Raw genomic sequence first — 12,180 nt, 5'->3', positions numbered from 1 at the left:
ATTCAGCATTTAAAGAATATTTTTCAATCTCAAAATTTTCAAAATTAATCAATCATGAGTTACATTACAGAATGTAACACAACTCGTTTAGTTTCTTTTTCAAGTTCAACATATTTTTAAATGTTTTTTTTTCTTTTTTTTTCCTCTCGTTAATTTGAGAACCATCAATTGATTCGAATAATCCCTTTTAATGGATGATCCGTTTGATAATTTTAACAAGGTACTCGTTCGATCTATTTGACGTCAGAGAATGTTTTAATGAAATAATCGTTGACTCGTCGAATCGGGTTTTATTGAACTGTTCTTCCTTTAATATGTTGGATCCAAGTTTGATTCTTTCTTTCTTCTTCTTCTTCTTCTTCTTCTTCTTCTTCTTCCTGTGCGATAATTATTAACAATTTACGACTAATGAGTTCCTTTTTTTTTTTTTTTCTTCTTTATAGAGAACTATAGTTTGCATCATGTCTCTCGTTATATTTCACGTAATTTAAATAATCGTTTTAGCGTGTTAGAATATTATTTGTATTCGAATGTTCATCTTTTATCAGAATGGGGTAAATTTGTTCGAAGGTTTTTCTGATTTAAATTTAGCGCCGGTTTAACAACCATGATGCAGGAAAGATTTTGCTTACGCATCGGTCATCACGTATACCACCTTTCTTTTTGAAGATATTTAAACGTGGCTTACGTGACACATATCACAAGTTAAACTTCACGATATTTTAGTGATCGTATTTTGACTAGAAATTTTTTCATCTAAACACTAATTGAAATAGATTGATATCTATTAAGCTAATATAAAGTAAATTTAAGCTGAAATACAAATTTATTGGGGTTGGGGGGGGGGGTATGATTTGACATACTCAAATCAATTAATCATTGCGAACTTGATTCAAAGTCAAAGTTATTTATCGTAGTCGAAAATATTAATAATAATTAGGTTGTTCGAAAAGTAATTTCATTTTTTCTTTTATAAAAAATCACGACAATTTTCACTTCTAAGTTAAACCTAGGCCTTACACAAGTAAGCATAAACAGTTGAATTTGATAAATTTAGCATCTAACCAATCTCACGTGTTGTTCATTTGCCGAATTTGCATAAACTAATGTTAAAATTGTGTCAGAAAATAAATCGAAATTACTTTTTGAATAACCCAATAGAACAAAAATTCGGATATTGGTTTACTTTATATTTCATGTCATATTAACAAATTCTCGAATACTTTGTAATGTTAATAATACGATTAGCATTTAATAAGAATTATTCAAAATAGCAACACATTTGACGTATTTCTTCATTACTTTGCATAGTCTCATTGTAAATTTAACATTTCAATTGATTTACTTTCATTTGCATTTAAAAAGTAATAAATTAACAAATGTTTGAAAAAATCTACCTTATCGACAATCGACTTTAATAAATACTGACAGTAAGGTTTATCATAGTAGTGTTTCGTAAGTTCGTGAGATGGCGACATCAAAGTGATTTAAAGATCGATCAATTTAGAGCTTACATAATAAAAATGTTGCATTTCAAAGTTACATTAATCCATATTATATCTTATTCATAATTTATATTTAAATAAATACAAATAATTATATCAATAAATATGTCAAATAGTTTTTGATAAAAGTATTTCGTTATTATTATTTACAATAAGTACATTCATAAATATTATCAATTATTCTTGGACATAAAATTCTTTTAACAGTCTTCACGAAAAACTTCTAAAATATTGTACAGATAATTTGGAAATATATAAAAATGATTGGTAATCTGTGAAATTATACTTTTATCATTAATCACAAATAATTGTACAAAGTTAATAATAAAAATTCAACTGCTCATATCATCTTCCTCTTTAAATTCGATACTATTACTGTCATCTTCATCTTCATCTTCATCATCATTTTGATTTTGATCTTCTTGCTCTTCTTGTTCTTCTTGTTCTTCTTGGTCCGACATTTCTTCCCAATATTCACCTGATTCGCTTTCTACGGTATCTTCTACTATGGCAGAACCTTCCTCAGATGAATCTAACGTAAACAAAAATTGAATTAAAAAAAACCCTTTATCATGTTTAATATATATATATATAATAATAATAATAATAATAAATGAAAATAATTTAAACACATAATATGTTGATCATAAAATGCTTACCGACATCTTGATAGACAATTAAAGAATCATTTAACGTGTCTTGATCATCGTGGTTTTTGGATATTTGTTCTGTTAAAAGTGAAACACGTCCTCGTAATTTAGATACCTCAGTTAATAACATTAACTTTTCATCAATCAAACCTAAGATAGGACTTAACGTTTCGTCGATATTTGGATGTGACAAAAGATGTGTTGAGTATGTTGTTATCAATACTTCCAACCAAATAGAAGCTATCATACTTCTAAAATAAATTAATTGTTTTTTTCAATAATTAAAACTATCCATTATAATTAAAATAATAATGAGTATTTAATATGGGGAATAAAAAAATAGATATCTTACGAATACATTTTTCCTCGTAACATGATAGATAATTCTTCAATCAATGGTGTTATTGCTTGAACTGGTAATTTAGCAACAGTGTTTCTAATTGTTCTTTCATTTGCTGTAAATAGTACCTTATTTAAAATGGTTCTATCTTTGTTGTTTAATCCTTGCATTAATAGCTGCGTCATATTAGTTCCCTTAGAAGGAGTTCTATTTGTAGTATTAGTGTCAACATTTAAACTAAGACTTTCTAATCTATCTCTTAAAGGCAATTGAGAGCTAGCAGAACTTGTCCTATGTCTTTTAATCATCGTATTTCCTATTCCTAAATGTAACATTGAACATTTAATAAACAGTATGATAATAATGAAATAATAATAAACAAGTTTTGTATATTACCTGGAGAAAGATATTCAACATTATTCTCCACTTTTACTTTTGCAACTGACTCATCTTTCTTTTCTTTAGTCTTTTTAACTTCTGAACGTATTAAATACTGCATCTTATTCGAATAATCTGGTATAATTATTTCAAATATCGGATTAACAAAAGAACCATATGCCAATAATAAATGTTCATTTTCTATCAATTTGGCCATAACAATGGGAATTTGTTGTACAGTTTCTTTTTCATTTTCATAAGAAGTAACTGCAATCTTTAGCTTTGGTTTAAAAGGTTTGAAACTTCCATTGGGTTCACATTTAAAAATGTGTACTTGTCCTGATTTAGTAGTAGCTGATACAATCACTTGAGACTCTTCATTCACGTGGGCAGAAACAAACGAAGCTTCATCTTTCATAGCTAATGAAGCTACGGAATTGTCATCATTCTTCGTCTAATCACATTGATAGATTTATAAATATTAGATGAATAATCATATAAAATAAATAAATAAATAAATACATGAATTTTTCTCATGATTTGTATAAAACATAAATGAATAAGTCTTCTACATACCTCATCTAAAGCCCATATACTCAGACATGTATCTTCATTTGCTCCACTGATTAAATAATTGTTATTTTCGTTGACTGTTATTGCATTTAAAGAATTAACTTGACCAGCATGACCAATAAAAGTCTTAATTATTTTCTTAGTAGATAAATCCCACCATTTGATTATTCTATCGGCTGAGATCACTGATTTTCCATCTTTCGTTACTGCTAAAGCAGTGACTTTTGCCTTGCCACATTTCCATTTAGATTTAATTTCATTTTCATGAATATTCCATTGAATTATACAATGATCGTCAGCAGCTGTGAACAAACCACTATTTGTTGACCAAGTTATAGCTGTTATACAAGAAGAATGACCATTTTCTAATTGACCATAAACAGCAGCAGCAGCAACATCATATAAAATGATCATTCCATTTACAGATCCCATAACAATGATTTCTTTTTGTTGTCCAGTCTCTTCAACAATCATTTTCCTTGCACGTTTACTTCTTAGTGAGCGCTACAATAATATTAATAAAATATTATTATTATTATATTAAATCAGATTATTAACTTGGGAAACAATGTAATTATGTAATATATTCTTTTTTAAATATTCTGTTTAGATCTTGTCAAGTTTCATAATTAGAAATCAAATGAAACTGCATAACGCAATCGTTGGAAAAATAACTTGTGACAACTATTAATAAAAAAAACACTTGATTATACCGTTGCATTTGTTGTCTGAATATTTACAGAAATCCAGAATAATACATTGCATGGCGATTTAAGATGTTCATTCGGTATACATTCTTCCTTGAGTTTATTCGTTTTTGTTTCCCAAATCTTGAATGTTCCATCTATTCCACAATGAACAAAATATTGTCCGTCTTGCGAAAATGCGATACAGGTATTATTCGCCATTCTGATTATTATTACTGTGTTACTTGATTTGTATATATTTAAAAAAATAATCCTGAAGTTTGTTTAACTGTAAATAAGTACAATTTGAAATAAGATCATGTACATAGAGTTTATTAGAAGTATCCTAATATATAATATTTAGATTTTGTTTTTTATTGATTATAAAAACAAGATACTTTACACGTTGAGTATTATTGCTGAGCCTTGAGAAGAGTCGAAAGCGAAGCTCACTTGATTTTAAGGTTATGAGAGTAGAATTAGATGAATTAAAAGAACAGTATCACATGGGCTATGACCACAGAGCTAAATTCAGAAGATATGCCGTGACTGTAGCAGTTAAGACAAAAAGCGTAACTTTTTAATTTCATAAACCACCGACGTGTACGCTCAAGTCGTTCTTTAACAGTCCTGCCAACCTTGTCCAGAATTGTTAGTATAAAAAATTAGGATATTAATAAATGTTTCAATAATGCAATATGTTATTTTAAAATAGAAAAAAAAAAAAGTACGCATTTATAAGCAATAATATTACTGCAATCAAATTATGTTATTTGAAATATTTTTATAATAGTAAAAAAATAAAGTGAAGGAATTTGAGTTATCGACGGTCGGTAATCTCACATGATAAAGTAGAGAATACTTGAATTTTTGTCCCGGGAAAAAATACCTTCAATCTACACGTGGACGATTAAAGAGTTATTGTGTGTGTTGTTTCTTATATATATATATATATATTATTTTTTATATTTATTTAAGATAGTTTGATCAATTTTATATATTAGAGGAAGACTGTTAGTAACTGATATAAGATAATGTACAAGTATTTATATATTGATAAGATTAAGAACCAATAAACTGGTAGGTTTGTAGTGCCTTTAAAAAAAAAAAAAAATAATTTTAAAAAAAGAAAACAAGCATTAAGCATTAAAATTCTCATATTATTCGTATTTATCATATATGCATATTATACTTATAACATATTGACGATAATGAAACAATTCCAACGAAAGTAAAAGCAAAAACATTCCAATGATAGGATTTTTATTATTTGTCACGTTTTTTAAATATATAAAAAAATTCTAGAGTAAGGAAAAGAAAGGAAAGGAGGAATTCGATGAGAGATAAAAAAAAAGAAAGACAAGTTCGTGTCTTATTTCCAATCGTTTGTTTTAATATTGTATCATTGACAACCATAGTAGAAAAGATAAATAATGACGATCATTGTTATCATCATAAACTATCATTGCATACGTTATAATATGACGTCAATGTAACTTTATAAGTGGTTGGGGACATGTAAGATGTTCATCGATATTTCAGTATATTTTTTACGTTTACATGCATGTGTACTGAATGATACGATTAGGTAATCGAAATAAATGTTTGTTGAGAGAAGTTAAAACGTTTGAGATATTTGACATGGGTTTTCGTTCAAAGAAACTATTAAGGAAGATATAAGGAAAAACTTATGAAAATATATTGGAAAGTATATTTTATCGATTCTTACGATTGTATTTCATTTTTTTTTCTTTCTCTCTCTCTCTTTCTCTCTTTTTCTTTTTTTCTTTCTCAATAGGTCGCAAATGCGAACAAAGCAATGATAAATTTACGTCGTGTGGACTTCTACGTGGTGTCGTCCTCTTCTTTCTTTTCGATTGACTCGTCTAATATGTCGCAATTATTATTATGCAGTTTATTATATAACCACATTTGTATTTCTTTGTATTTCATACATTATTATATCGTTTCCCATTTATCATTTCTATTATTATTATTATTATTATTCTTTTTTATTCTTTTTATACAAATACAGCACGAAGTTTTTTTCTGTTTTTCAATTTCTCTGGAAATTTCTTTGAAGAATCCTTTTTTTATTTGATATTTTTTTTTTTGGTTTTTGTTTTTATTATCACTTTGCAATATGAGTATTATGCAAATGTAAAACGAGTTTAAGATAAATGTCCAGTTTAGTTTTGACATTGATACACGTGCTAAACTAACGAGTCAAGGATTACTTGATTTATAACGTCAGATTATCGACTGTCGATAATCCTAGTAAATTCCTTCATTTTTTTTTCTATCATTATGAAAATCTATCCAATTATCGTGATTAAGTCGAAAGTAATTATTACTTGAAGGTTTATATAGATTCATTTCTTTTGATTCTTTTTTAATTACCTTTTTTTTTTTTTTTTTTTTAATTATCTAGGAAAAAACCGTGCATGTTCATTTCTTCTCTTTCTCTCTTTCTATCATTAATCATATAATGGCAGTTGTGTTGCATTTTTGGATCTTCGATATAACAGGTACATAAATACGATTGGTGTGTTCTATGAAAGATAGAAGTAGAAAAAAAAGAGAGGACTCAGAAGATAAATTGCACATTTCTGAATTACCTAATGGCGTATTTGTTATGCATCCGGCGATTACTATAAGCTCATCTTTTAGAGGTTTTCAAGTAGTGGTCGATTTTTATACAAAAAACAAAAAAAACGCATCACTTGTTTTTCATTCTTTATTTTTGATAGGGCATGCTTTTGGAAATTTTCTTTTTTAAAAGATTAAACAAATAATACTTCGTTTTTTTCCCCCGGTCGGTATTTCTTATTAGGATTGCGTAAAAACAAAGTAGTCCATGTTAACCAATTAAAGAAAAATAAGATTTTACTACTAGATTATTATTCTTTCTTGTTGTTTATAAAACATGAAGGAAGAGATCGTTATAATTCGTTATATCTACGAATAAGAAATTGGTACCGATGCGAAATTATATCCGGGTGTGAGGAGGTGCCTTTACTATAAATATTACATGTCTCTTATAAAGAGACAGATAGAGAAAGAAAAAGAAGTGAGATGATCGTTTTAACACAACCATCATTTCATTGACTATTTTTAGCTGGATATAGGCCGTGTAAAGGGAGTAAAAGAAAGAGAGAGAGAGAGAGAGAGAGAGAGAGAGAAAGAAAGAAAGAAAGAAAGGATTTGCAACAATCAAATGTAACGTTTAGATTGCATCTAATTTGTATTACTTCAAATCTTATATCCAAATATAGTTTTGTTACATTGATATGACATATGAATCATAACCGTAAAATTGTGAATGAAAACATTTGATATATAATTTATATGTGTGTGAGAAAACATTAGATTTTACAAATCAATGAAAAATTCATTATGTATATATATATGTATGTATGATCTGTTGAAATTAACAATAGTTTATTATTATTTCATTTATTTATACATTTTATTAAGTATAAGAAGATAAAATAATTTTCTATGTTTCATTTTATCTTTGTCCTATCGGTCGTTGACGTCGTAAAAGTACGCGAGGAACGTAAAGTGACGAACGACTATCAGCTCGTTTCTTCTATCATAGTTGAATTCAAATATGGCGGGGGTATGTAAGGACATTACAGTGAACCAATCAGAAACGCTGATAATCGGAGGCTCGACTCGAGACGTGCGCAGTGACGTATCAAGTTTATAAACCAATCGTGCGCTCGTTCACGTCGAGTCAGTAGTCGCACGTCTTCGGTAACGCGCGTGTCTATTATTCTCTCTCTCTCTCTCTCTTTCTCTCTCTATCTATCTATCTCTCTTTCTCTCTTTCTTCTTTATCCTTCCTTTTCTCCTTTTTTTAAACTTTGTTTTCTTCTTGTTCTTCCTCTTTTTTTCTTTTTAAATAAATTTTTGTAATTATTACACACGTTAGTCGCAACTACAGTTTTCAACGGTAAAAAACAATCAAGAAAAGTTTCTACTATTTTGTTCTATTCTTTCTTCTCATATATTTTATTTCGTTTGTTTAATAAACAAAATTTGTTTGTTTTTTTTCTCTTCTATTTATTAATAATAATATTGTATTACTTATTTATTTATAATTAATGTTAATTTTCTTGTGTGATTTGTCGTCAAAGTGAAAGAAATAGAGAGAGAGAGAGAGATAGGAAGAAAGAAAAGTTTTGAGAAACGTTTTTTTGATTTAATTTCAATACATTCTCAGTGATTTTATAATCCTTTGTTATTTATTTGTTATAAGTTTTTTTTTGTTTTGTTTTTTTTTCACTTTTTTATTTCTTTTTTTTTATCATTTGTTTTATAACATTGTGAGCAGGTTTATTGATTGTTTTTCTTTTTGATAAAATAATCCTCATGCGAGTGATATCAAAAGAAAGAAAGAAAGAAAATCAGACAAAACTATAAAAGTGTAAAATCAATTAGAAAAGTGCCTCGTGTTTTTTTTTTTTTTTTTTTTTTTTTTTTTTGATCGGCAACGATTCTAACGTTTTCCCTATGTTCACTTGTATTAACCGAGATGTGGCGGGAAAATTTGAAAAGTTGTTGTACACCACGGTCTCCGATTCCATCTAGGGAAAATTTTCAAATCAATTTTCCATATCGGTTTCTTTTTTTTCTTCTTCTTTTTTTTTTCTATCATCGAGAATAGTCGAGTGCATCGTTGTGTCGTCCATTGTGTTTTCACATGACTTCTCTCATGCGCATACATTAGATACATAATACACACACATATACATGCATAATCCTCTTGTCGGTTTCTCTAACGTGGAAAACAATTGAAAATGAAAAAGAAAATAAAATGAAAGAAAGAAAGAAAGAAAGATAAAAACAAACAAAAAAGTACTAAAGTATCAGGAAACATAATGCATCGTTTTTCATAATGTTTCTTCTTCTTCTTCTTCTTCCTCTTCTTCTTCTTTTTCTTCTTCTTCTTCTTCTTCTTGGCTTCCATGTATTAAGCGTTTCCTTGCAATTAAGGAATACCATAATCAGGGTCGAAGAATACGACAACGCAACAGAAAAGCGAGGTTTATCAAGGTTAACGCCGAACGTTACGTCGCACCTTCTTATTCAAAGACATTAAAGTAGCATTCATAAGTGTAGTAGAAGTAGTAGTAGTAATAGTAATAGTAGTAATAGTAATAGTAGTTTGATGAGTGTGTTAGTAATACTACGACTAGTACTACTATGCAAGAGTATTAAACGTAATCGTGTAATGTCGCTGAAGATTGGGCGATCGAGATTCTGCTTCATCATCTTTATCGTTGTCTTCTTCTTCATCGTTGCAACTACATCGGACATAATCCATTTCATGAGATAACATTTTATTAATAATATAAATCTTTTTCATGCACCACGACAATCATTCATTTGTTTTGTTCTTCGATCGATTATATTTTCTCATTTTGTTCGTATCTTTTATTTTTTATAAAACAACAGAGGATAAATAATTGATTTTAAATTATATTTACAGGATTACAATAAAGGTTCACATAGTAGCACAAAATATTGAAAAATATTGAATACGTGTGTATTTAATATTAAAAAACACCTTAAATCTCTTTTTAATATTAAATAAACATGTATTCAATATATATTTCAATATTTTGTTCTACCAGGAGTTTATAGATTACAATTAATAATAACTTCTAATTGATTATCTAAATCAATTACTTTGTCTTTGATATGGTCTTAAGTTTCATAGTCAAAGTTTGCAATATGGGATCATAAAAATTAGACTAATTGTCTTAATAACTCTTGAAAACCTTATCTCGCACATAGCACCCACCCATTTTCCCCACAACAGTTTCAAACAGTTCACGTGAAATTAACCTAATTGATATTTCAAAGCTTTTACACCACCTTGCACATTGTATTTTGTTTTTCATATATTATTTCGTTTCTTCCTAAAATATTTATTGTTCGAAGTTTAACAAGTTCTACCTTGCTTTAGGTAGATCATCACCCGAAGGCCAGACAAAAATTGCAAATAAAACGCGAGCATAAAGATTTTATCTTATCTGACGATTGCAAGAGATCGTTTCGCTTTGATTATTATAACGAACTTTTAAATGCATTGCGCATATGCACACGTGTAATAAACACGGTGAAAAAGAAAAAAAAGTACATAAAGTAAAATCTTTTCGTTACCACTTAAAAGATAGAAAATTATTGTGAGGGAGGGTGCGTCATGTTTGATTTCTAACGAACATTTCCTTCCTTTCTTTCTTTATTTACTTACTCGGTATATGTTTTGTAATGTTTTAATCAATTGATCGATCTATCGATTACCATCGATTCATTTTCCTATCTATCTATCTATCTCTCTTTCTCTTTCTTTGTCTAACACACTTAACGATTACTTAATCTATCATTTATTCAACTTCCTTGAGATTATTGAGAGTACATTACCGAGATTAACGAACTGGTATTTATGTCGTTCAATTGATCGATCGATCGATCGATCGATTTTCCTCGTTCTCCTCGTATAATAATTAACAAGCTCGTCAATATTATCATCTACCATTCTTTATCTATTTTTTTTTTATTTTTTTTTTTTTTGTTTCTCATTTTCTTCATCTTTTCTCACGGACAAAACCTCGCCTTCATCATTCGTCATTTCGTTTTATTTGTTGATGATGAAATTGTACAATTATTGTAGATTAATCGGAATGATTTTTATCGGTATAATACATCGACAAATCTTTGATCTACATCTTTTTTTTTTCAAACTTTTATCATCATCTACTATTATAATCCTATTCTTTAGATTGATCATAAATTTGTAATCGTTTATCTCGATCATTGATAATTGTTTTACTTTAGGAAAGAAGACTTATTCAAGATTAGAGTCACACGTAGAGTAATTAAAAAGTAATTTGAATCAATCAAGGTTTCTCTCTAATATAATATAATATTTTATTTATTATAGTATATATATATTTGTTTTAATTAAATAGGTTTAATGGCACTTGAATTGATTCATCCTGTATAAAACGTAGATACGTGTTTATGTATATTTTTGTCTGCATGTATTATTTGTGCATGTATACACATATACACACTGGGCACACGCCATATCGTCAGTCCATGTATACCGGCACCAACTAAGTATATTTTTAAACGGGCATTGCGTCAAAAGCGTAGGTTCTCATTGAATGACACGAATAGAACTTGACCGGCGGCAATATCGGTAAGAGAGACATGTTGTCGTCGTCGTGTTGTTCCATTCGTCTCACAAATGTCTCATTTTCTTTCTATCTCTTTCTTTCTTTCTTTCTTTCTTCCTTCCTTCATTTTCTTTCTTCAATTCACAAGTTAGGAAATATTCGTTCAAGTCTCAAATATATTATAATATTTTTAAATTAATTAATGAATCTTAAGTTAATCACTTAAGAAGATAGATAGGAAATCGTTTCGTATCTAATCACAAAAGAAAAAGCATTTTTGTAAAAATTACAAAATGACATACATCCTGTATTAAATATCAAGTTGAAAGAACATAAATGGGTTAATTAATCTTAGATGTAACATTATGTCGACAGTTAAATTTTCGAAGTATTCAAATGGCAATCGTCGACAGGCCGAATTATAGTTATTTTTAGTATCACCCAATGAAACGTGTTACAAAGCGTCAATTGAAGGTTTCAAACGATTGACAGAGACAAGTACGAGTTTTCTCTTGAGGTCAATGCAAAGAATCAACGCGAATATATGTTGTTGTATTTTTTTTTTTTTTTTTTTTTTTTGATCAATCATTTCGTTTAAAAACTTTACGATCAACGTATAATAAATTATGTTCATTTTGTAGGCGATTTGTTCTTTCATTTTGAAGAAAAAGAAAAAAAGAGGAAAGAGGAGGGAAATTTAAACGAGTAGAAATAAAACACATTTACTTCCTGTACAATTATAAATCATTTATATGTGCCGTTGTTAATGACGACAATGAACTAACGAATAATAATAATAATAATAATAAAAAAAAAAAGAAAAAAGAAACAATTTATGTTATAATATAAATAATA

General features: G+C 28.3%; 2 protein-coding genes across 13 annotated transcripts in view; one reads left to right on the top strand and one right to left on the bottom strand.

The window, feature by feature from the left end:
* The window catches only part of LOC107070777 (trehalase), a 39,075-nt gene that overhangs the window by 9,746 nt on the left and 17,149 nt on the right, over nt 1-12,180 (top strand). For 2 of the 12 annotated variants that reach the window (XM_089174850.1, XM_089174851.1), the window contains exons 1-2: nt 8,123-9,193; nt 10,982-11,029. The exons of 6 other annotated variants lie outside the window; for them this stretch is intronic. In XM_089174850.1, coding sequence (XP_089030976.1) covers nt 9,036-9,193; nt 10,982-11,029 — 206 coding nt within the window. In that variant the 5' untranslated portion in view covers nt 8,123-9,035. Of the gene's footprint in view, nt 1-7,918; nt 8,091-8,122; nt 9,194-10,981; nt 11,030-11,298; nt 11,349-12,180 lie in introns of those variants that run through there. 4 more of the 12 variants (XM_089174855.1, XM_015329284.2, XM_089174856.1 and 1 more) reach the window with 4 other exon arrangements.
* Nucleotides 1,622-4,778, bottom strand: LOC107070778 (WD repeat-containing protein 43). The gene is made up of 7 exons (XM_015329287.2): nt 4,536-4,778; nt 4,160-4,421; nt 3,450-3,950; nt 2,892-3,327; nt 2,508-2,817; nt 2,165-2,406; nt 1,622-2,037 (listed from the first exon to the last, which is right to left on the bottom strand). The coding sequence occupies exons 2-7, from the start codon at nt 4,352-4,354 to the stop codon at nt 1,838-1,840; spliced, it is 1,884 nt and encodes a 627-aa protein (XP_015184773.2). The 5' UTR covers nt 4,355-4,421; nt 4,536-4,778; the 3' UTR covers nt 1,622-1,837.

This window comes from Polistes dominula, unplaced genomic scaffold (genome assembly GCF_049000335.1).
Source record: "Polistes dominula isolate Pdom_NZ unplaced genomic scaffold, Pdom_raw_medaka contig_16, whole genome shotgun sequence".
Lineage (NCBI taxonomy): Eukaryota > Metazoa > Arthropoda > Insecta > Hymenoptera > Vespidae > Polistes > Polistes dominula.
This window is presented reverse-complemented; position numbering and strand designations above follow the sequence as displayed.

Excerpts from the sequence above, each read along its gene's own strand:
- LOC107070778 (XM_015329287.2), bottom strand. The coding sequence starts at position 4,354 with ATGGCGAATAATACCTGTATCGCATTTTCGCAAGACGGACAATATTTT. Across the intron at positions 2,818-2,891 it reads TGTTGAATATCTTTCTCCAG|GAATAGGAAATACGATGATT; the intron begins GTAATATACAAA and ends TGTTACATTTAG. Across the intron at positions 2,038-2,164 it reads AATTGTCTATCAAGATGTCG|ATTCATCTGAGGAAGGTTCT; the intron begins GTAAGCATTTTA and ends TGTTTACGTTAG.